Here is a 24,281-nt window from a genome sequence, read left to right as displayed (position 1 = left end):
CTATCAGAGCTCTCTGTGAGGAGCAGCCAGGCAGGCACTCAGATTGTGACTGCGGGTGGCCCCGGCCGCTGCAGAGATGTAGACAAAGCTGCTGTCTCTATCTCTGAAAGACAAAATTGGTCCATCATGGGGGGCCCCGAAGAGGCGAGGGGGCCCAGGGTAACATATCCTCTGGCCCCCCCTTAATCTGGCTCTGCCTCACCTGAAGTCTCGGTCTGACCAGTCACCAACGCCTCCACCGAGGAAACAGCTTCATCTTCTCTCAGCTCTTCACCAAACTCTGAAAAAGGAGTTAAAGCCGCCCCCGAAGATGAAGCTACTGAGGTGGGCAAAAGGGGAGGAGAAACCATAGCGGGCGCCCTAGTATACTCTACTGTTGCAGGTGCGCTCATACCCAGTTGGACAACAGCCGCTCCCATGTCCTGACATGCCTGCAAAAACTGCTGCATCGCCGGTCTGGACGGGACGGAAATAAGACCCCAGCCCTGAACCATGGTCAAGGGCCCTGCAGAATCAGGGGCCATAGCCACTACAAGGGGAGCAAAAGCCAAAGCTATAAATGACATCGCCGATGCGAAAACGCCCGTATGACGGAGGAGGGGGGCCCAGAGCATATTTTTGAGCCTGAGCCCAACACTCTCAAGTTCTGTCACTGCACCTTGACCGTTTTCTTGGTGCGTCAAGGCCTGAGGTTTACTCAGATGACCGATGCTAACACAGGTGGTACAATGATCAGAACAGCAGCAGATCAGAGAAGCCATCAGGCAATGTCTATTTGTATAAGACGCCTCCTGAATCAGGCTCTGGTAGATTCCTTGCACATGGCATGTATGCTATGCAGAGCACGGGTTAGAGTGCTCCCCCTAACTCCCCTCACCCCGGGACATAGCGCCCTGCGGATGGGACAGCCTGACAGTTCCCGAAAAGCGGGACTATCCTATCCAAAGCAGGACGGCTGTGGGGTATGCAAAGGATTCCCCCAGTGCTACACATAAGATGGCCACTGGCCAGTAGGAGCAGTGGGCCTGATTCAGATGTGGATGGAGGAACTATATCTGCTGCTTATACAAAAGCAGCAGTGGTAGCGCTAATATGGTAATACAGCAGGATGCGTCATGCCTCCTGCGTGCATTACTGATCCGAGCTGCTTCCTAGGAGGCAGTATCAGATCTTCTGCAACACTATCGGCCGGCTGAGTGACCCAAGGAGTCGCGCAAGTCAGCCACCGCATCTACTATGAAGGAGCCATGAAATCTACAACCTCAGGCGGATAATCCTGGCCTAGTCCCTCCCTAAAAACAGCGGCGACACAAATCCATTTTGAGAAACAGGCTGTTGCCACCCCACCCCACCCTCAAGCGGAATCAGACTGTCAATCACTGATAATCTAACACCGTAGTATGACCAATGTCATGGACCTGTACTGCACATGTGTAGCAATGCCCAGTGTACTAGCGCAGTCACTGGACCTGCTACTATGTGCTCTGTTCTTCCTTTCCTGGGTCGGGCTGGGATCAAGAGGGATCCTGGTGCCGTCCTATGGGGAAGGATCCGGCAGTGGAACCAGGCAGCGCTGGGGACCTGGGCCGTGTCTGGTCCAGTCCCCACCTGCCCAACTGGCTGCAGAGTTCAGCAGCGGCCATGGAGGCGTTGGTGAATAACCTCTTCCGCTCCACGTGTGTAATGGCGGCGTACCTGCATCGAGTGGCGTCGACGAGTCAATCCTGGCTCGCTACATCATAGCCCCGCCTCCTAACACTGGCTTATATCAGCCAGCATCGGGCACGGGTGAGCTGTATGTTGGCCGGGAGGGAGCAGTGAAGAGCTCCCGAAGATTGAAGATAGAAGACGCAGGGGAAGGCGCCGGAAGTCCTGGAGGGTGGTGGCAGTTGGGAAAGAGTTGTTACCTACCGCCGCCAGCCGGGTGAAGACCAAAGATCCGACGCTTGTCGGTGAAGACGTTGGAAGCCCTGGGACGGCGGTGTGCGACAGAAAATAGCTTTTACTGGCCACCACTGCTGAGGTGAAGACTCCAGGAAGCCCGGAGGTGGTGGGAACCATCCCGCCTCTGTCGAAGACCACGCGGAGGACGGGTCCGGACCAAGCTTGGTCCAGCCACAGCGCTTAGGATGGATAAATCCAGATGTTCCCACCCTAGACCACCAGAGTTTGAGACTAGGCCCGTGAGCATAGCAGGCACTAGGCCTGGGTCGCATTAGGTGCGCACTTGGCCCGGTGGACATAAAGGGGTATAAGGCCCAATAGAATGGCACAATAAGTGGGCACTAGGCCCGAGGAGCAGTGTGGGCAGTAAGCCCAATAGACTTGCACATTAGGCGGGCACTAGGCCCGTGGATTGAAGATTTAGCTCTCAACAGAAGCAATAGGTCTGGGCCCCGTGGTCATCAGGCACCAAGCTCAGGTAGGTGGGCAATAGGCCCAAAACATGTGGATCATATTAAGTAGGCGGGCAACAGGCCCATGGCAGCAAAGTCCCCCAGATACACAATAATAGGCTGAGGCACAGTGGGCGGTAAGCCCAAAGCTATTGTGTGGATGACAAGGTTGGTATCAAGGGCACAAGGCCTAGTAGTCTTACATTGTGCGATTAACCGCAGGTGTGGTAAATCAGCACTAGGCCGTAGTATCTCTTCATCCTGCGCTAGACTGCAGGTTGGATAAATCGGCGCTAGTCTACAAATGTGGTAAGTCAACGCTAAGCTGTGTTATCTCTTCATCCGGCGCTAGGCCGCAGGTTGGATAAGTCGACGCTAAGCCGTAGATGTGGATAAGACGTCGAAGCCCTGGGACAGTAGTGTGCGATGGAAAAGAGCTTTTATTGGCCACCACTGCCCAGGTGAAGACTCCAGGAAGCCCGGAGGTGGTAGGAGACATCCCGCCTCCGGCGAAAAACCACGCGTTGGGTGGGTCTGGACCAAGCTTCATCCAGCCACAGCCATTAGGATGAGTAAATCCAGACGGTCCACCCAAGACCAACAGGGTTCGGGCACTAGGCCCGTGGACATAGTAGGCACAAGGCCTGGGATTCAGTACGCGGGCACTAGGCCCGGGTGACATAAAGGGGCATTAGGCCCAATAGAATGGCACAATAGGCGAGTACTAGGCCCGGTGAGCAGTGTGGGCAGAAGGCCCAATAGAGCTGCACACTACGTGGACACTAGGCCCGTGGATAGAATCTTCAGCCCCTAACGGCAGCAATAGGTCGGGGTCCCGTGATCATTAGGCCCAAAGCTATTGTAAGAGGCTCAGGTAGGTGAGCAATAGGCCCAAAGCATTTGGATCATTTCAGGTAGGCGTGTAACAGACCCATGGCAGCAAAGTCCCACAGATAAGCAACAATTGGCCAGGGCACAGTGGGCGGTAAGCCCAAAGCTACTATGTGGACGACAAGGTTTGTATAGACAAGGGCACAATGCCCAGTAGTCTTACATTGTGCGATTAACCGCAGGTGTGGTAAGTCGGCACTAGGCCGTAGTATCTCTTGATCCTGCGCTAGGCCGCAGATTGGATAAGTCGGCGCTAGGCTACAGGTGTTGTAAGTTGGCACTAAGCTGTGATATCGCTTTATCCGGTGCTAGGCCGCAGGATGGATAAGTCGGCGCAACGCCGCAGATGTGGTGAAAACGTCGAAGTCCTGGGACAGTGGTGTGCGATGTAAAATAGCTTTTACTGGACACCACTGCCCAGGTGAAGACTCCAAGAAGGCCGGAGGTGGTGGGAGCAATACCAAGTGGTGGGCGGGTCTGGACCAAGCTTGGTCCAGCCACAGCCCTTAGGATGGGTAAATCCAGACTGTCCCACCCTAGACCACCATGGTTCGGGCACTAGGCCCGTGGGCATAGCAGGCACTAGGCCTGGGAATCATTAGGCAGGCACTAGGCCGGTCAATATAAAAGGGGCATTAGACCCAATAGAATGGCACAATAGGCGAGCACTAGGCCCGGTGAGCAGTGTGGGCAGTAGGCCCAAAGTAGAGTGGAGGAGGTGGTATGGAATCTAGAGAAGGTGGTAATTTAGATCTTCCTCTTACCGTATTCAGGAGATCCAACACTCAATCTGCGCTGGGATGCACTCTCTGCGGCACAGGGGACAGCTGGAATGTGTTGCAAACCACTGTGAGATGCAGCTTGGATGGTACTTGTGGCTGCAGGGCAGGGTAGACACTCGCTCCCCATCTTGGTACTGCATCAGACAGATGGCACATGACTGTGTCGCTTCATCCCCAGCAATGATGGTAGATTGGAAAAATCTGATCCTTAGCTGCAGGGCCTGGACATTCTGCCTGTGCATCTCTTCCACCACAGCTGGCCTGTTCTGTTCCATGATCTCTTCCAAAATGGCCGGGATATTCTGCTCATTGTCAGCTCCCTCAGCGGCTGTCCTCATCTGCATGACGATCTCGTGCACCATGTCCGAGAGATTCTGCCTATTCTCCGCTGGCTGCTGAGACGTTGGCTGTAGATGACTTGGACCAGGGAGAGGATCTGGACTTGGTCCGTCTGTTGGTGCCATCTCAGGAGCAGGAAGAGGAGAACGGCTTCGGTGTCTCTGCTCCCTCTGAGGTCTCTGCAGATGTTCCTGGGTGTCCTGACGAGCTCTCCTTTCACCTCCTCGGCGCTCAGACCGCAGTCTCTCCTCAAATACGGTCTGGGTTGAATCATCTGAAAAGATATATCTTATATAGTAGCCATAACAATTACCTATCGATAACATGTACCAATCAATTGCCGATCAATAACTTGAGTTACAGTAAACATTTTGGTATATCATTGATAGTGTTACACTGTAAGAGACTGTCAGAATAAGAGTTGTTTCATTTATTATAGTTATTTTTGTAAGTGAAATTTCCATTAAGAGCAATATTACAGCATTAAGCAAGAAAGGAACCAATAAGGAGCCGCTCTCATTGGGAGAATGGATCTCTAGGTGTTCCAGTAAGAAAAGACACAGAATAATGCAGGTAGAACAGAAGGCCTGAGGGGAGCTGCACTAAACAGAAGCGATATAGGGAGACAAGAAAAGCGACAAGAGGGGAAATGAGAGGTAAAAAGGAGGAGAGGGGGAGATAGAAGAGAGTGTTGGTAGGGGTGCAGGCAGGAAGGGAGGAGGAAGGGGGATTGCTGGCATGACAAATCATTAAGTCAGGCATTCCCAACCACGGTCCTCAAGGCACACCAACAGTGCAGGTTTTAGTGATATCCAGGCTGCAATACAGGTGAATTAATTAGTGGCTCAGTTATTTTGATTTAACCATCTGTGCTGCAGCCTGGATATCACTAAAACCTGCACTGTTGGTGTGCCTTGAGGACCGTGGTTGGGAATGCCTGCATTAAGTGATAAAATATCAGATCTAAGCAGGGGATATAGTGGAGGAGGCCTCGTTGTGACAAATATAAGGTGCCCATATATATGCAAACTGGCTGGGGTGCTCAGGCAGGACGCTAGAAATGTATTCCAGGTGTAGATTTTCCAAATAGGGTTGAGTAGAGCAGAGAAGGGAGGCAGCGCTGGATGTTTCTAATGAGCAGCAGCAGTACAATTAGCTGCATTTAGCTGCATGAGTGAGTACTGCTGTGTGTGTCTGCAGCGGAGTAGGGAATGGTAATACCAGTGAGTGTGACATTCAGACGATCAGTCGCTGACCAGAACCCTGTGATTCTCGGACAGATCCACCATAAGTATCCCAAGGAGCCCCTATAATATCTATGAGTGGTCGGAGGGGGAATAAATGAGAAGGCACCAGAGGAACGAGTGCGGCTCAGAGTGGAGATTGGGCTAGATGTGAGGGTGCATTAGTGGGGGTAGAATAGGTGGGAGTAGGGTAATAAAGAGATGGGAATAAGGGTGTGAGGGGTGTGGGAGAGTCTGTTCTAGCCTGTAAGGAACATAAGTGAGTAGCGGAACGGGAAAATCATCTAAAAATACTGAACTAGTCTATAAATGAAAACATGCTGAGGACTGAGCTCTAATGGTTCAGGTCAGTGTTTCTTATACTTGGTCCTCAGCACCCCTAACAGGCCATGTTTTCCAGACCTCCTGTGTCTCCCTAGACTGTGTCAGTCAGGAATGAATGTGCTGGAACTTTTGAAATGTGACAGATACAGCGAGTGATGAGCCCACCTGTGCCCCAGCTAGGGGGTCTGCAGCACGTGACCTGTCAGTGGTCCTGAGGGCTGAGTATGAGAAACCCCTTACATCATACAATGACTTGGTGATTTTGTGAACTCGGAGACACCATGTTACTTTGGGCCAAGCTGGCCGTGTCCATCTCTGTTCAGCTGCTGGACCCAGAGCTCAGCTGTCAGCTCCTATTTCTCCCTCTGCATTAGTTCCCCATCACTGCGTCCCTCCTCGCTAGTCTGCACCATGACCTGCTTTGTTCCCTGCACCAGTGCACTCTCAGGCCTACATGAGCAGAAGCACCTCACACCCACAATTCATCCGGGCATGTCCTCTATCTCACCCTGCACCTTCTCATGGCTGCTGGTGACATCTCACCCAACCCTGGACCCCGTACACTCCCCACTATCTGCTCACACTCCTCTTTCCACCCCAAAACTTTCCATCCAGCTCATGCTTGTAATCCATCCAACCTGACCCACATATCTCCCATACTCTGTAAAGTACATAAACCATAGACCTCAGAGTCACATTACAGTTTCCAGATCGTAGACTGTTGGTTGGTAAAATTACAAATATATTGAGATAGTTTGTGAGGGGGGCTCTGAGATTTCGGCTGCCTAGGGGCCGCCACAGGGTTTAATGCGGCACCACTCGCACCCGTCCATGATCTTCTTATTTCACTATCTATCACACCCCATTGCCAGTTCATTTTGGCACTCGGAGCACATTGCATTGTTATCAGACTGCGTCACCTCCCTATTGGTCCAGCAACTGAATAGAGATGGCAGCTCAATAGATCCTAAATCAGCCTTGTGTTACGTGTGATCCCAAATCCTCAGCACCGGTGTTATTACTGAACAGTACCCATAAGGGGCGGATGGTTTATGTATATATAAAAAGTGTGTGGCAGGGCATAGAGATAATGTGCAGCATGGTCAGATCACATGCGCCCGCACCACCCACTGTGTCCCCCAGTGTGTGACAAGGAGATACGCTCTGCAGATGAGTATAATATAATACTGAAAAAAAAATACTTTTTAAGTTATATTAATAACATTTTTTTTAAGGAAAACACTGTTATGAATGGTTTTATAGGGAAACATCATCAGTTAAGTGGTTAAAGATTCCCCAATCCACCAATCTGCCCCCATACATTACAGATATTGTTCAGTGATTGCAGATCATTTTCACCAAATACAGATCTGCTGAATCTGGAAAGTCTCATCATGTTACTAGTAACGGTCTGCAAATCTGCTGATTGTTACCATACACTAGCAATCTACAGCTTTAATTGATCTGTAAATTTCAACATATTTAAAAACCTGATTTACCAATCACTGGTCAGAATCTGCGATCTGTGATCCCCATATATTGTGGATTTTGTTTACACAATGATCTGCAAAATGCCAAATTGCCCTAATTTATTGCTGATGTATGGGGGCCACATCTCCAGCTGCCACCCGCATGCTACCCAGGGTAACATAGCATGGGGGGATATTTATCGGTGCTTGGGGAGAGATAAAGTAGCAGCCAATCAGGTGCTAACTGTCATCATTCATACCCAGCCTGTAACATAGCTGATTGGCTGGTGCTTTATCTCTATCCACTATATCACTTTAAGGATAAGGCTTAGTATATCTCCCCCTCTGACTGTAACATGTTAGGAGCTGATTGGTTGGTATATTGGGGTCTATGTATGAAGCCTGGGATAAAGTGGATGAGATAAAGTACCAGCCAATCAGCTCCTAACTGCCATGTTATAGGCTGTGTGTTGAAAAATGACAGGAACTGGTTGGTTTGTAATTTATCTCCTTTCACTTTATCTCTCTCCAAGTCTTAGTACATAGACCTTTTTATCTCTCCCCAAGCTTTCAGGAATCTCCCACAAAGTGTAAGGCAGGACATATAGCTAATGTGCAGCTAACTCCAACTACCACCCGCATGCCACACAGGCTGAGAGGACATAGCGGAGATTTATCACAGCTTGGAGAAAGGTAATGTGGGGAGAGGGAAGTACCAGCCAGTCAGCTCCTGTTATTTTAATGACAGTTGGAAGCTGATCACTTAGTACTTAATTTCTATCCAATCTTTGATAAAGCTGCCCCTTAGATTGAAATCACGGTATCAAAATCTCACTTACCATGATCTCCGTGACGGCTCCACCTCCTCTGATCCTCCAGGAGCCGTCTCAGCTCCGTTCTCCGGCTCATTTCCAGATGTCCAATAAATCCACCAAATAGAAAAAATAAAATAAAAAAATGTTCAGGAAAATCACAGATTTTATTGTGCTCTGAACAACAAGATAAATCGCTGGAAGTATAACACTAGCTGCCAAAGCACACTAGCTCGCTCTTCCAAGGCAAGACTATAGTATCAGCCACCAGAGCTTCAACTGTCAACTGCCACTGATGTGGCTGTGCACTGGGCTCATATACCTGTCCATAGACAAAAATGGCTGACTGCTCACATCACTGCAGTCAGTCAGCCATATTTCTTACTGGCATGGAGATAACCAGCTACTGAGTATCTGTATTATCATGAATTTTACTGCTGACTAGCTTACACAATATTTCTACAAACTTTCCAATAAAGCCCCACCCACTACCCCATAAGCACCACCCCCAGTGCGGTCACAGATTGGGACTTTTTGATGTAATAGTGACAGTGGGCTGGTATGTCTCATGATAAATTCTTCTCAATTCCAAATAATTACTCTACAGTCTGCAACATAGTAATCCATAGGCCCCAATTGATACTGTAATAATTTCCATATTATTTCTTATCTGCAGCCTTGCTTATCAATCTTGTGGCCAGGAGACTGATTACAGCCGCTAGAACTATCCTCAGCAGGAGCTGCAGAACTGCGCTTCTTCCAGATCCTAACAAAATGTGTCTGCGTGACAGGACATAGCTCCGTCGTGGTGAAACGCATTGGATGTTATCCGCTTGTTAGCTGTTATCAGCTCAGATAAGGTATCCAGCTTAGATTTTTTGTATTTAATAGGATTTTGCTGGTTATATTTAGCTCGGTTTAGATGTATACTGTACTTTTAATATTTAGCCACAAGATGGCAGCACTTACTGCACATTGGTGTTAGCCATTGACACAGTATTTCTTTTTATTTTCTATATACATTTTATTTCTTTATATACTATTATATATTGTTTAACTTGTTCATATTAGATTATAGTATGTCGTTTTACACTATATATATGACTTTAGAACTTTAATCTGGACATATTTGTCCTCCACAGGATAACATCCGTTCTATGTTTTATACTGCTTTTGTATTTTATACATGTACATATGTGTATTTTATTGTATTGGTGTACAGTGCAATGTTCATTATATGTATACTGTATAATGCACATGTGCGATTGTGATATGTCACACTGTGTTATTGTATTGGTGCACAGTGCAATGTTAATTTTATGTATACTGTATAATGCACATGTGCGATTGTGATATGACACACTGTGTTATTGTGTACAGTGTGTCCCTATGGTCCCGGATCCGGCTGAGTGACGTCATTTCCAGTGCGATGGAGGTGCTGATCGGGAAGCCCGGCTGGCAGGATCACGGTGCTCTTTCTGGGGGAGACAATTATGGGGGAAAGTTATTATTTGGTTAAATATGGCTTTGTGTGCCACAGTGTGTTTACAGTCCTGAGGAAGGGGATACTCTCCCCAAAACGTAGACCATCAATAAAGCGCACACACGCCCCGCCCACATCCTAAGGAAGACCAGTGACTGTGTGCCAAGTAATGTGATGGAATGTAGTTAGCATCCCAACACTCTGGATGCCAGCGGTCAGGTGACCGGCACCGGAATCCAGGCACCAATCAGAATCCCAACAGTCACACATCCTGAACATAAGTATTAGAGATGAGCGGGTTCGGTTCCTCGGAATCCGAACCCGCCCGAACTTCAGGTTTTTTTACACGGGTCCGAGCGACTCGGATCTTCCCGCCTTGCTCGGTTAACCCGAGCGCGCCCGAACGTCATCATCACGCTGTCGGATTCTCGCGAGGCTCGGATTCTATCGCGAGACTCGGATTCTATATAAGGAGCCGCGCGTCGCCGCCATTTTTCACACGTGCATTGAGATTCATAGGGAGAGGACGTGTCTGGCGTCCTCTCCGTTTATAGAGATTCGAGAAGAGAGTGAGACAGAGAGAGACACAGTAGTAATTTGGGGAGCATTAGGAGGAGTACTACTACTACTAGTACTTGCTGAAGTGATAGAGAGAGATAGTGTGACTGTATTATCTGACTTGTGGGGGAGACACTGACAGTGGGGAGCAGTTAGAGTCTGAGAGCAGGACTCAGGACTCAGGAGTACATATAACGTACAGTGCACACTTTTGCTGCCAGAGTGCCAGCCACACTGCCATTGTTTGTGACCACACTGACCACCAGTATAATATATATTGTGATTGTCTGCTTAGGACTCAGGAGTACTACTTGCAAGTTGCTGATAGTGTGACCAGTGACCTGACCACCAGTTTAATAATCACCACCAGTTTATGAGTTTAATATATATTATATATATATATATATATATATAATTGTATATAATATATATATAATATTGTATACCACCTAGCACCTACCCGTGTTTTTTTTTTTTTTTTCTTTCTTCTTTATACATACTACTATAGTAGCTTACTGTAGCAGTCTGCGGTGCTGCTGAGCTGACAGTGTCCAGCAGGTCCGTCATCAGTCATTACATAATAAATATATAATATATACCTGTCCGGCTGCAGTACTAGTGATATTATATATACATATATATTGATTTCATCTCATTATCATCCAGTCTATATTATCAGCAGACACAGTACGTTAGTCCACGGCTGTAGCTACCTCTGTGTCGGCACTCGGCAGTCCATCCATAATTGTATACCACCTACCCGTGGTTGTTTTTTTTTTCTTTCTTCTTTATACATACTACTATAGTAGCTTACTGTAGCAGTCTGCGGTGCTGCTGAGCTGACAGTGTCCAGCAGGTCCGTCATCAGTCATTACATAATAAATATATAATATATACCTGTCCGGCTGCAGTACTAGTGATATTATATATACATATATATTGATTTCATCTCATTATCATCCAGTCTATATTAGCAGCAGACACAGTACGGTAGTCCACGGCTGTAGCTACCTCTGTGTCGGCACTCGGCAGTCCATCCATAATTGAATACCACCTACCCGTGGTTGTTTTTTTTTCTTTCTTCTTTATACATACTACTATAGTAGCTTACTGTAGCAGTCTGCGGTGCTGCTGAGCTGACAGTGTCCAGCAGGTCCGTCATCAGTCATTACATAATAAATATATAATATATACCTGTCCGGCTGCAGTACTAGTGATATTATATATACATATATATTGATTTCATCTCATTATCATCCAGTCTATATTATCAGCAGACACAGTACGTTAGTCCACGGCTGTAGCTACCTCTGTGTCGGCACTCGGAAGTCCATCCATAATTGTATACCACCTACCCGTGGTTGTTTTTTTTTTCTTTCTTCTTTATACATACTACTATAGTAGCTTACTGTAGCAGTCTGCGGTGCTGCTGAGCTGACAGTGTCCAGCAGGTCCGTCATCAGTCATTACATAATAAATATATATACCTGTCCGGCTGCAGTACTAGTGATATTATATATATAAATATTGATTTCATCTCATTATCATCCAGTCTATATTAGCAGCAGACACAGTACGGTAGTCCACGGCTGTAGCTACCTCTGTGTCGGCAGTCGCTCGTCCATCCATAAGTATACTAGTATCCATCCATCTCCATTGTTTACCTGAGGTGCCTTTTAGTTGTGCCTATTAAAATATGGAGAACAAAAATGTTGAGGTTCCAAAATTAGGGAAAGATCAAGATCCACTTCCACCTCGTGCTGAAGCTGCTGCCACTAGTCATGGCCGAGACGATGAAATGCCAGCAACGTCGTCTGCCAAGGCCGATGCCCAATGTCATAGTACAGAGCATGTAAAATCCAAAACACCAAATATCAGTAAAAAAAGGACTCCAAAATCTAAAATAAAATTGTCGGAGGAGAAGCGTAAACTTGCCAATATGCCATTTACCACACGGAGTGGCAAGGAACGGCTGAGGCCCTGGCCTATGTTCATGGCTAGTGGTTCAGCTTCACATGAGGATGGAAGCACTCAGCCTCTCGCTAGAAAAATGAAAAGACTCAAGCTGGCAAAAGCACCGCAAAGAACTGTGCGTTCTTCGAAATCCCAAATCCACAAGGAGAGTCCAATTGTGTCGGTTGCGATGCCTGACCTTCCCAACACTGGACGTGAAGAGCATGCGCCTTCCACCATTTGCACGCCCCCTGCAAGTGCTGGAAGGAGCACCCGCAGTCCAGTTCCTGATAGTCAGATTGAAGATGTCAGTGTTGAAGTACACCAGGATGAGGAGGATATGGGTGTTGCTGGCGCTGGGGAGGAAATTGACAAGGAGGATTCTGATGGTGAGGTGGTTTGTTTAAGTCAGGCACCCGGGGAGACACCTGTTGTCCGTGGGAGGAATATGGCCGTTGACATGCCTGGTGAAAATACCAAAAAAATCAGCTCTTCGGTGTGGAAGTATTTCAACAGAAATGCGGACAACATTTGTCAAGCCGTGTGTTGCCTTTGTCAAGCTGTAATAAGTAGGGGTAAGGACGTTAACCACCTCGGAACATCCTCCCTTATACGTCACCTGCAGCGCATTCATAATAAGTCAGTGACAAGTTCAAAAACTTTGGGCGACAGCGGAAGCAGTCCACTGACCAGTAAATCCCTTCCTCTTGTAACCAAGCTCACGCAAACCACCCCACCAACTCCCTCAGTGTCAATTTCCATCTTCCCCAGGAATGCCAATAGTCCTGCAGGCCATGTCACTGGCAATTCTGACGATTCCTCTCCTGCCTGGGATTCCTCCGATGCATCCTTGCGTGTAACGCCTACTGCTGCTGGCGCTGCTGTTGTTGCTGCTGGGAGTCGATGGTCATCCCAGAGGGGAAATCGTAAGACCACTTTTACTACTTCCACCAAGCAATTGACTGTCCAACAGTCCTTTGCGAGGAAGATGAAATATCACAGCAGTCATCCTGCTGCAAAGCGGATAACTGAGGCCTTGGCATCCTGGGTGGTGAGAAACGTGGTTCCGGTATCCATCATTACTGCAGAGCCAACTAGAGACTTGTTGGAGGTACTGTGTCCCCGGTACCAAATACCATCTAGGTTCCATTTCTCTAGGCAGGCGATACCGAAAATGTACACAGACCTCAGAAAAAGAGTCACCAGTGTCCTAAAAAATGCAGCTGTACCCAATGTCCACTTAACCACGGACATGTGGACAAGTGGAGCAGGACAGGGTCAGGACTATATGACTGTGACAGCCCACTGGGTAGATGTATGGACTCCCGCCGCAAGAACAGCAGCGGCGGCACCAGTAGCAGCATCTCGCAAACGCCAACTCTTTCCTAGGCAGGCTACGCTTTGTATCACCGGTTTCCAGAATACGCACACAGCTGAAAACCTCTTACGGCAACTGAGGAAGATCATCGCGGAATGGCTTACCCCAATTGGACTCTCCTGTGGATTTGTGGCATCGGACAACGCCAGCAATATTGTGTGTGCATTAAATCTGGGCAAATTCCAGCACGTCCCATGTTTTGCACATACCTTGAATTTGATGGTGCAGAATTTTTTAAAAAATGACAGGGGCGTGCAAGAGATGCTGTCGGTGGCCAGAAGAATTGCGGGACACTTTCGGCGTACAGGCACCACGTACAGAAGACTGGAGCAACACCAAAAACGCCTGAACCTGCCCTGCCATCATCTGAAGCAAGAAGTGGTAACGAGGTGGAATTCAACCCTATATATGCTTCAGAGGTTGGAGGAGCAGCAAAAGGCCATTCAAGCCTATACAATTCAGCACGATATAGGAGGTGGAATGCACCTGTCTCAAGCGCAGTGGAGAATGATTTCAACGTTGTGCAAGGTTCTGCTGCCCTTTGAACTTGCCACACGTGAAGTCAGTTCAGACACTGCCAGCCTGAGTCAGGTCATTCCCCTCATCAGGCTTTTGCAGAAGAAGCTGGAGACATTGAAGGAGGAGCTAACACGGAGCGATTCCGCTAGGCATGTGGGACTTGTGGATGGAGCCCTTAATTCGCTTAACAAGGATTCACGGGTGGTCAATCTGTTGAAATCAGAGCACTACATTTTGCATTTTGGCCACCGTGCTCGATCCTAGATTTAAAACCTACCTTGGATCTCTCTTTCCGGCAGACACAAGTCTGCTGGGGTTCAAAGACCTGCTAGTGAGAAAATTTTCAAGTCAAGCGGAACGCGACCTGTCAACATCTCCTCCTTCACATTCTCCCGCAACTGGGGGTGCGAGGAAAAGGCTCAGAATTCCGAGCCCACCCGCTGGCGGTGATGCAGGGCAGTCTGGAGCGACTGCTGATGCTGACATCTGGTCCGGACTGAAGGACCTGTCAACGATTACGGACATGTCGTCTACTGTCACTGCATATGATTCTCTCCCCATTGAAAGAATGGTGGAGGATTATATGAGTGACCGCATCCAAGTAGGCACGTCACACAGTCCGTACTTATACTGGCAGGAAAAAGAGGCAATTTGGAGGCCCTTGCACAAACTGGCTTTATTCTACCTAAGTTGCCCTCCCACAAGTGTGTACTCCGAAAGAGTGTTTAGTGCCGCCGCTCACCTTGTCAGCAATCGGCGTACGAGGTTACTTCCAGAAAATGTGGAGAAGATGATGTTCATTAAAATGAATTATAATCAATTCCTCCGTGGAGACATTGACCAGCAGCAATTGCCTCCACAAAGTACACAGGGAGCTGAGATGGTGGATTCCAGTGGGGACGAATTGATAATCTGTGAGGAGGGGGATGTACACGGTGATATATCGGAGGATGATGATGAGGTGGACATCTTGCCTCTGTAGAGCCAGTTTGTGCAAGGAGAGATTAATTGCTTCTTTTTCGGTGGGGGTCCAAACCAACCCGTCATTTCAGTCACAGTCGTGTGGCAGACCCTGTCACTGAAATGATGGGTTGGTTAAAGTGTGCATGTCCTGTTTATACAACATAAGGGTGGGTGGGAGGTAGAGATGAGCGCCTGAAATTTTTCGGGTTTTGTGTTTTGGTTTTGGGTTCGGTTCCGCGGCCGTGTTTTGGGTTCGAACGCGTTTTGGCAAAACCTCACCGAATTTTTTTTGTCGGATTCGGGTGTGTTTTGGATTCGGGTGTTTTTTTCAAAAAACACTAAAAAACAGCTTAAATCATAGAATTTGGGGGTCATTTTGATCCCAAAGTATTATTAACCTCAAAAACCATAATTTACACTCATTTTCAGTCTATTCTGAATACCTCACACCTCACAATATTATTTTTAGTCCTAAAATTTGCACCGAGGTCGCTGTGTGAGTAAGATAAGCGACCCTAGTGGCCGACACAAACACCGGGCCCATCTAGGAGTGGCACTGCAGTGTCACGCAGGATGTCCCTTCCAAAAAACCCTCCCCAAACAGCACATGACGCAAAGAAAAAAAGAGGCGCAATGAGGTAGCTGTGTGAGTAAGATTAGCGACCCTAGTGGCCGACACAAACACCGGGCCCATCTAGGAGTGGCACTGCAGTGTCACGCAGGATGGCCCTTCCAAAAAACCCTCCCCAAACAGCACATGACGCAAAGAAAAAAAGAGGCGCAATGAGGTAGCTGTGTGAGTAAGATTAGCGACCCTAGTGGCCGACACAAACACCGGGCCCATCTAGGAGTGGCACTGCAGTGTCACGCAGGATGTCCCTTCCAAAAAACCCTCCCCAAACAGCACATGACGCAAAGAAAAAAAGAGGCGCAATGAGGTAGCTGTGTGAGTAAGATTAGCGACCCTAGTGGCCGACACAAACACCGGGCCCATCTAGGAGTGGCACTGCAGTGTCACGCAGGATGTCCCTTCCAAAAAACCCTCCCCAAACAGCACATGACGCAAAGAAAAAAAGAGGCGCAATGAGGTAGCTGACTGTGTGAGTAAGATTAGCGACCCTAGTGGCCGACACAAACACCGGGCCCATCTAGGAGTGGCACTGCAGTGTCACGCAGGATGTCCCTTCCAAAAAACCCTCCCCAATCAGCACATGATGCAAAGAAAAAGAAAAGAAAAAAGAGGTGCAAGATGGAATTGTCCTTGGGCCCTCCCACCCACCCTTATGTTGTATAAACAAAACAGGACATGCACACTTTAACCAACCCATCATTTCAGTGACAGGGTCTGCCACACGACTGTGACTGATATGACGGGTTGGTTTGGACCCCCCCCCAAAAAAGAAGCAATTAATCTCTCCTTGCACAAACTGGCTCTACAGAGGCAAGATGTCCACCTCATCTTCACCCTCCGATATATCACCGTGTACATCCCCCTCCTCACAGATTATCAATTCGTCCCCACTGGAATCCACCATCTCAGCTCCCTGTGTACTTTGTGGAGGCAATTGCTGCTGGTCAATGTCTCCGCGGAGGAATTGATTATAATTCATTTTAATGAACATCATCTTCTCCACATTTTCTGGATGTAACCTCGTACGCCGATTGCTGACAAGGTGAGCGGCGGCACTAAACACTCTTTCGGAGTACACACTTGTGGGAGGGCAACTTAGGTAGAATAAAGCCAGTTTGTGCAAGGGCCTCCAAATTGCCTCTTTTTCCTGCCAGTATAAGTACGGACTGTGTGACGTGCCTACTTGGATGCGGTCACTCATATAATCCTCCACCATTCTATCAATGTTGAGAGAATCATATGCAGTGACAGTAGACGACATGTCCGTAATCGTTGTCAGGTCCTTCAGTCCGGACCAGATGTCAGCATCAGCAGTCGCTCCAGACTGCCCTGCATCACCGCCAGCGGGTGGGCTCGGAATTCTGAGCCTTTTCCTCGCACCCCCAGTTGCGGGAGAATGTGAAGGAGGAGATGTTGACAGGTCGCGTTCCGCTTGACTTGACAATTTTGTCACCAGCAGGTCTTTCAACCCCAGCAGACTTGTGTCTGCCGGAAAGAGAGATCCAAGGTAGGCTTTAAATCTAGGATCGAGCACGGTGGCCAAAATGTAGTGCTCTGATTTCAACAGATTGACCACCCGTGAATCCTTGTTAAGCGAATTAAGGGCTGCATCCACAAGTCCCACATGCCTAGCGGAATCGCTCCCTTTTAGCTCCTTCTTCAATGCCTCCAGCTTCTTCTGCAAAAGCCTGATGAGGGGAATGACCTGACTCAGGCTGGCAGTGTCTGAACTGACTTCACGTGTGGCAAGTTCAAAGGGCATCAGAACCTTGCACAACGTTGAAATCATTCTCCACTGCACTTGAGACAGGTGCATTCCACCTCCTATATCGTGCTCAATTGTATAGACTTGAATGGCCTTTTGCTGCTCCTCCAACCTCTGAAGCATATAGAGGGTTGAATTCCACCTCGTTACCACTTCTTGCTTCAGATGATGGCAGGGCAGGTTCAGTAGTTTTTGGTGGTGCTCCAGTCTTCTGTACGTGGTGCCTGTACGCCGAAAGTGTCCCGCAATTCTTCTGGCCACCGACAGCATCTCTTGCACGCCCCTGTCGTTTTTAAAAAAATTCTGCACCACCAAATTCAAGGTATGTGCAAAACATGGGACGTGCTGGAATTTGCCCATATTTAATGCACACACAATATTGCTGGCGTTGTCCGATGCCACAAATCCACAGGAGAGTCCAATTGGGGTAAGCCATTCCGCGATGATCTTCCTCAGTTGCCGTAAGAGGTTTTCAGCTGTGTGCGTATTCTGGAAAGCGGTGATACAAAGCGCAGCCTGCCTAGGAAAGAGTTGGCGTTTGCGAGATGCTGCTACTGGTGCCGCCGCTGCTGTTCTTGCGGCGGGAGTCCATACATCTACCCAGTGGGCTGTCACAGTCATATAGTCCTGACCCTGCCCTGCTCCACTTGTCCACATGTCCGTGGTTAAGTGGACATTGGGTACAACTGCATTTTTTAGGACACTGGTGAGTCTTTTTCTGACGTCCGTGTACATTCTCGGTATCGCCTGCCTAGAGAAGTGGAACCTAGATGGTATTTGGTAACGGGGGCACACTGCCTCAATAAATTGTCTAGTTCCCTGTGAACTAACGGCGGATACCGGACGCACGTCTAACACCAACATAGTTGTCAAGGCCTCAGTTATCCGCTTTGCAGTAGGATGACTGCTGTGATATTTCATCTTCCTCGCAAAGGACTGTTGAACAGTCAATTGCTTACTGGAAGTAGTACAAGTGGGCTTACGACTTCCCCTCTGGGATGACCATCGACTCCCAGCGGCAACAACAGCAGCGCCAGCAGCAGTAGGCGTTACACGCAAGGATGCATCGGAGGAATCCCAGGCAGGAGAGGACTCGTCAGAATTGCCAGTGACATGGCCTGCAGGACTATTGGCATTCCTGGGGAAGGAGGAAATTGACACTGAGGGAGTTGGTGGGGTGGTTTGCGTGAGCTTGGTTACAAGAGGAAGGGATTTACTGGTCAGTGGACTGCTTCCGCTGTCACCCAAAGTTTTTGAACTTGTCACTGACTTATTATGAATGCGCTGCAGGTGACGTATAAGGGAGGATGTTCCGAGGTGGTTAACGTCCTTACCCCTACTTATTACAGCTTGACAAAGGGAACACACGGCTTGACACCTGTTGTCCGCATTTCTGGTGAAATACCTCCACACCGAAGAGCTGATTTTTTTGGTATTTTCACCTGGCATGTCAACGGCCATATTCCTCCCACGGACAACAGGTGTCTCCCCGGGTGCCTGACTTAAACAAACCACCTCACCATCAGAATCCTCCTGGTCAATTTCCTCCCCAGCGCCAGCAACACCCATATCCTCCTCATCCTGGTGTACTTCAACACTGACATCTTCAATCTGACTATCAGGAACTGGACTGCGGGTGCTCCTTCCAGCACTTGCAGGGGGCGTGCAAATGGTGGAAGGCGCATGCTCTTCACGTCCAGTGTTGGGAAGGTCAGGCATCGCAACCGACACAATTGGACTCTCCTTGTGGATTTGGGATTTCGAAGAATGCACAGTTCTTTGCTGTGCTGCTTTTGCCAGCTTGAGTCTTTTCATTTTTCTAGCGAGAGGCTGAGTGCTTCCATCCTCATGTGAAGCTGAACCACTAGCCATGAACATAGGCCAGGGCCTCAGCCGTTCCTTGCCACTCCGTGTGGTAAATGGCATATTGGCAAGTTTACGCTTCTCCTCCGACAATTTTATTTTAGGTTTTGGAGTCCTTTTTTTTCTGATATTTGGTGTTTTGGATTTGACATGCTCTGTACTATGACATTGGGCATCGGCCTTGGCAGACGACGTTGCTGGCATTTCATCGTCTCGGCCATGACTAGTGGCAGCAGCTTCAGCACGAGGTGGAAGTGGATCTTGATCTTTCCCTAATTTTGGAACCTCAACATTTTTGTTCTCCATATTTTAATAGGCACAACTAAAAGGCACCTCAGGTAAACAATGGAGATGGATACTAGTATACAATTATGGACTGCCTGCCGACTGCAGACACAGAGGTAGCTACAGCCGTGAACTACCGTACTGTACTGTGTCTGCAGCTAATATAGACTGGTTGATAAAGAGAAGATGTCTATGTAACTATGTATGTATAAAGAAGACTGAAAAAAATCCACGGTTAGGTGGTATACAATTATGGACGGACTGCCTGCCGAGTGCAGACACAGAGGTAGCCACAGCCGTGAACTACCGTACTGTACTGTGTCTGCAGCTAATATAGACTGGTTGATAAAGAGAAGATGTCTATGTAACTATGTATGTATAAAGAAGAATGAAAAAAAACCACGGTTAGGTGGTATACAATTATGGACGGACTGCCTGCCGAGTGCAGACACAGAGGTAGCCACAGCCGTGAACTACCGTACTGTACTGTGTCTGCAGCTAATATAGACTGGTTGATAAAGAGAAGATGTCTATGTAACTATGTATGTATAAAGAAGAATGAAAAAAATCCACGGTTAGGTGGTATTACAATTATGGACGGACTGCCTGCCGAGTGCAGAGACACAGAGGTAGCCACAGCCGTGAACTACCGTACTGTGTCTGCTGCGACTGGATGATAAATGATATAAAAAATATATATGTATCACTACTGCAGCCGGACAGGTATATATTATATATTATATAATGACGGACCTGCTGGACACTGTCTGTCAGCAGAATGAGTTTTATTTTTATAGAATAAAAAAAAAAAAAACACACAAGTGAAGTCACACGACGAGTGTTTAACTTTTTCAGGCAATCACAATATAAGTATACTACTAACTATACTGGTGGTCAGTGTGGTCAGGTCACTGGTCAGTCACACTGGCAGTGGCACTCCTGCAGCAAAAGTGTGCACTGTTTAATTTTAATATAATATGTACTCCTGGCTCCTGCTATAACCTATAACTGGCACTGCAGTAGTGCTCCCCAGTCTCCCCCACAATTATAAGCTGTGTGAGCTGAGCAGTCAGACAGATATATAATATATATAGATGATGCAGCACACTGGCCTGAGCCTGAGCAGTGCACACAGATATGGTATGTGACTGACTGAGTCACTGTGTGTATCGCTTTTTTCAGGCAGAGAACGGATATATTAAATAAACTGCACTGTGTGTCTGGTGGTCACTCACTATATAATATATTATGTACTCCTGGCTCCTGCTATAACCTATAACTGGCACTGCAGTAGTGCTCCCCAGTCTCCCCCACAATTATAAGCTGTGTGAGCTGAGCAGTCAGACAGATATATATAATATTATATATAGATAATAGATGATGCAGCACACTGGCCTGAGCCTGAGCAGTGCACACAGATATGGTATGTGACTGAGTCACTGTGTGCTGTGTATCGCTTTTTTCAGGCAGAGAACGGATTATAAAGTAAACTGCACTGTCCTCACTAGTAAACTCTCTCCACTCAGTCTCTACACTTCTACAGTAACAGTACTCCTCCTAGTCAGCTCCAGTAAATCTCTCTCAGTCTCTTATAATCTAAATGGAGAGGACGCCAGCCACGTCCTCTCCCTATCAATCTCAATGCACGTGTGAAAATGGCGGCGACGCGCGGCTCCTTATATAGAATCCGAGTCTCGCGATAGAATCCGAGCCTCGCGAGAATCCGACAGCGTCATGATGACGTTCGGGCGCGCTCGGGTTAACCGAGCAAGGCGGGAAGATCCGAGTCGCTCGGACCCGTGAAAAAAAACATGAAGTTCTGGCGGGTTCGGATTCAGAGAAACCGAACCCGCTCATCTCTAGTGGGAGGGCCCAAGGACAATTCCATCTTGCACCTCTTTTTTCTTTAATTTTTCTTTGCGTCATGTGCTGTTTGGGGAGTGTTTTTTGGAAGGGCCATCCTGCGTGACACTGCAGTGCCACTCCTAGATGGGCCAGGTGTTTGTGTCGGCCACTAGGGTCGCTTATCTTACTCACACAGCTACCTCATTGTGCCTCTTTTTTTCTTTGCGTCATGTGCTGTTTGGGGAGGGTTTTTTGGAAGGGACATCCTGCGTGACACTGCAGTGCCACTCCTAGATGGGCCCGGTGTTTGTGTCGGCCACTAGGGTCGCTTATCTTACTCACACAGCTACCTCATTGTGCCTCTTTTTTTCTTTGCGTCATGTGCTGTTTGGGGAGGGTTTTTTGGAAGGGCCATCCTGCGTGACACTGCAGTGACACTCCTAGATGGGCCAGGTGTTTGTGTCGGCCACTAGGGTCGCTTAGCTTACTCACACAGCTACCTCATTGCGCCTCTTTTTTTCTTCTTTGCGTCATGTGCTGTTTGGGGAGTGTTTTTTGGAAGGGCCATCCTGCGTGACACTGCAGTGCCACTCCTAGATGGGACAGGTGTTTGTGTCGGCAACTAGGGTCGCTTAGCTTACTCACACAGCTACCTCATTGCGCCTCTTTTTTTCTTCTTTGCGTCATGTGCTGTTTGGGGAGTGTTTTTTGGAAGGGCCATCCTGCGTGACACTGCAGTGCCACTCCTAGATGGGCCAGGTGTTTGTGTCGGCCACTAGGTTCGCTTAGCTTACTCACACAGCTACCTCATTGCGCCTCTTTTTTTCTTCTTTGCGTCATGTGCTGTTTGGGGAGTGTTTTTTGGAAGGGCCATCCTGCGTGACACTGCAGTGCCACTCCTAGATGGGCCAGGTGTTTGTGTCGGCCACTAGGGTCGCTTAGCTTACTCACACAGCTACCTCATTGTGCCTCTTTTTTTCTTCTTTGCGTCATGTGCTGTTTGGGGAGTGTTTTTTGGAAGGGCCATCCTGCGTGACACTGCAGTGCCACTCCTAGATGGGCCAGGTGTTTGTGTCGGCCACTAGGGTCGCTTAGCTTAGTCATCCAGCGACCTCGGTGCAAATTTTAGGACTAAAAATAATATTGTGAGGTGTGAGGTATTCAGAATAGACTGAAAATGAGTGGAAATTATGGTTTTTGAGGTTAATAATACTTTGGGATCAAAATGACCCCCAAATTCTATGATTTAAGCTGTTTTTTAGTGTTTTTTGAAAAAAACACCCGAATCCAAAACACACCCGAATCCGACAAAAAAAATTCGGTGAGGTTTTGCCAAAACGCGGTCGAACCCAAAACACGGCCGCGGAACCGAACCCAAAACCAAAACACAAAACCCGAAAAATTTCAAGTGCACATCTCTAATAAGTATACTGGGGAGGGTTATACTGCGGGGTGTAGGTTAGGGTCAGGTTCTAGGGAGATGGAGAGGGTTAGGCTGCGGGAGGGGAGGGTTAGGTTTATACTGGGGGGTGTAGGTAAGGGTCAGGCACTAGGGAGAGGGTCAGGGTTAGGCTGCGGGAGAGGAGGGTTAGGGTTATACTGCGTGGTGTAGGTTAGGGTCAGGTACTAGGGAGAGGGTTAGGGTTAGGCTGCGGGAGGGGAGTGTTAGGGTTATTCTGGCGGGTGTAGGTAAGGGTCAGGTACTAGGGTTAGGGTTAGGCTGCGGGAGGGGAGGGTTAGGGATATTCTGCGGGGTGTAGGATAGGGTCAGGTTCTAGGGAGAGGGTTATACTGTGGGAGGGGAGAGTTAGGGTTATACTGCAGGGTGTAGGATAGGGGTAGGCACTAGGGAGAGGGTTAGGCTGCGGGATGGGAGGGTTAGGGTTATACTGCGGGGTGTAGGTTAGGGTCAGGAACTAGGGTGAGAGTTAGGCTGCGGGAGGGTAGTGTTAGGGTTATACAGTGGTTTGTAGGTTAGGGTCAGGTACTAGGGAGAGTGTTAGGGTTTTACTGCGGGGTGTAGGTTAGTGTCAGGCACTAGGGAGAGGGTTAGGCTGCGGGAGGGTTAGTTTTAAACTGCAGGGTTATACTGGGGGGTGTAGGTTAGGGTCAGGTACTAGGGAGAGGTTTACGGTTAGGCTACGGGAGGGGAGGGTTAGGGTTATACTATGGGGTGTAGGTTAGGGTCAGGTTCTAGGGAGAGGGTTAGGCTGCGGGTTGTAGGTTATGGTCAGGCACTAGGGAGAGGGTTAGGCTGCGGGATGGGAGGGTTAGGGTTAGGCTGCAGGAGGGGAGGGTTAGGGTTATACTGCGGGTTATAGGTTAGGGTCAGGCACCTGGGAGAGGGTTAGGCTGCGGGAGGGGAGGGGTGGGGTTATACTGCGGGTTGTAGGTTTCGGTTAGGCAGCAGGGTGTAAGTTAGGGTCAGGTACTAGGGAGAGGGTTAGGGTTAGGCCATAAGAGGGGAGGGTTAGGGTTATACTGCACAGTAGGTTAGGGTCAGGTACTGGGGAGAGAGTTGGGGCTAGGCTGTGGGAGGGGAGGTTTAGGGTTATACTGCGGGGTATAGGTTAGGGTCATGTTCTAGTGAGAGAGTTGAGGTTAGGCTGCGGGAGGGAAGGGTTTTACTGCAATCTGTAGGTTATGGTTAGGCACTAGGGAGAGGATTAGACTGGGGTAGGAGAGGGTTAGGGTTATACTGCGGGATATAGGTTAGGGTCAGGTACTAGGGAGAGGGTTATGCTGCGGGGTGTAGGTTATGGTCAGGCACTAGGGAGAGGG

At 48.4% G+C, this 24,281-nt stretch overlaps 2 protein-coding genes across 6 annotated transcripts in view; one reads left to right on the top strand and one right to left on the bottom strand.

Moving 5' to 3' along the window:
- Window positions 1-24,281, top strand: part of LOC134948397 (uncharacterized) — a 245,576-nt gene that overhangs the window by 74,479 nt on the left and 146,816 nt on the right. For 2 of the 5 annotated variants that reach the window (XM_063936338.1, XM_063936339.1), the window contains exons 5-6: window positions 8,934-9,117; window positions 9,638-9,726. The gene's annotated coding sequence lies outside the window, so the exon portion shown is untranslated. Of the gene's footprint in view, window positions 1-8,017; window positions 8,817-8,933; window positions 9,118-9,637; window positions 9,727-24,281 lie in introns of those variants that run through there. The other 3 variants (XM_063936342.1, XM_063936341.1, XM_063936340.1) reach the window with 3 other exon arrangements.
- LOC134948401 (E3 ubiquitin-protein ligase RNF12-like) lies at window positions 749-8,554 on the bottom strand. The gene is made up of 2 exons (XM_063936346.1): window positions 8,285-8,554; window positions 749-4,682 (listed from the first exon to the last, which is right to left on the bottom strand). Exons 1-2 carry the CDS (start codon window positions 8,352-8,354, stop codon window positions 4,057-4,059), a joined length of 696 nt encoding a protein of 231 aa, XP_063792416.1. The 5' UTR covers window positions 8,355-8,554; the 3' UTR covers window positions 749-4,056.

This window comes from Pseudophryne corroboree, chromosome 8 (assembly GCF_028390025.1).
Source record: "Pseudophryne corroboree isolate aPseCor3 chromosome 8, aPseCor3.hap2, whole genome shotgun sequence".
NCBI classification, from domain to species: domain Eukaryota; kingdom Metazoa; phylum Chordata; class Amphibia; order Anura; family Myobatrachidae; genus Pseudophryne; species Pseudophryne corroboree.
Note: the sequence above shows the minus strand (reverse complement) of the source record. Positions and strands in the feature narration are given on the sequence as shown.

What these genes read in the sequence shown, in the direction of transcription:
- LOC134948401 (XM_063936346.1), bottom strand. Translation starts at nt 8,354, where the DNA reads ATGAGCCGGAGAACGGAGCTGAGACGGCTCCTGGAGGATCAGAGGAGG. An exon ending in GAGCCGTCACGGAGATCATG is followed by an intron (nt 4,683 to 8,284) that starts GTAAGTGAGATT and finishes ATATCTTTTCAG; the next exon opens with ATGATTCAACCCAGACCGTA.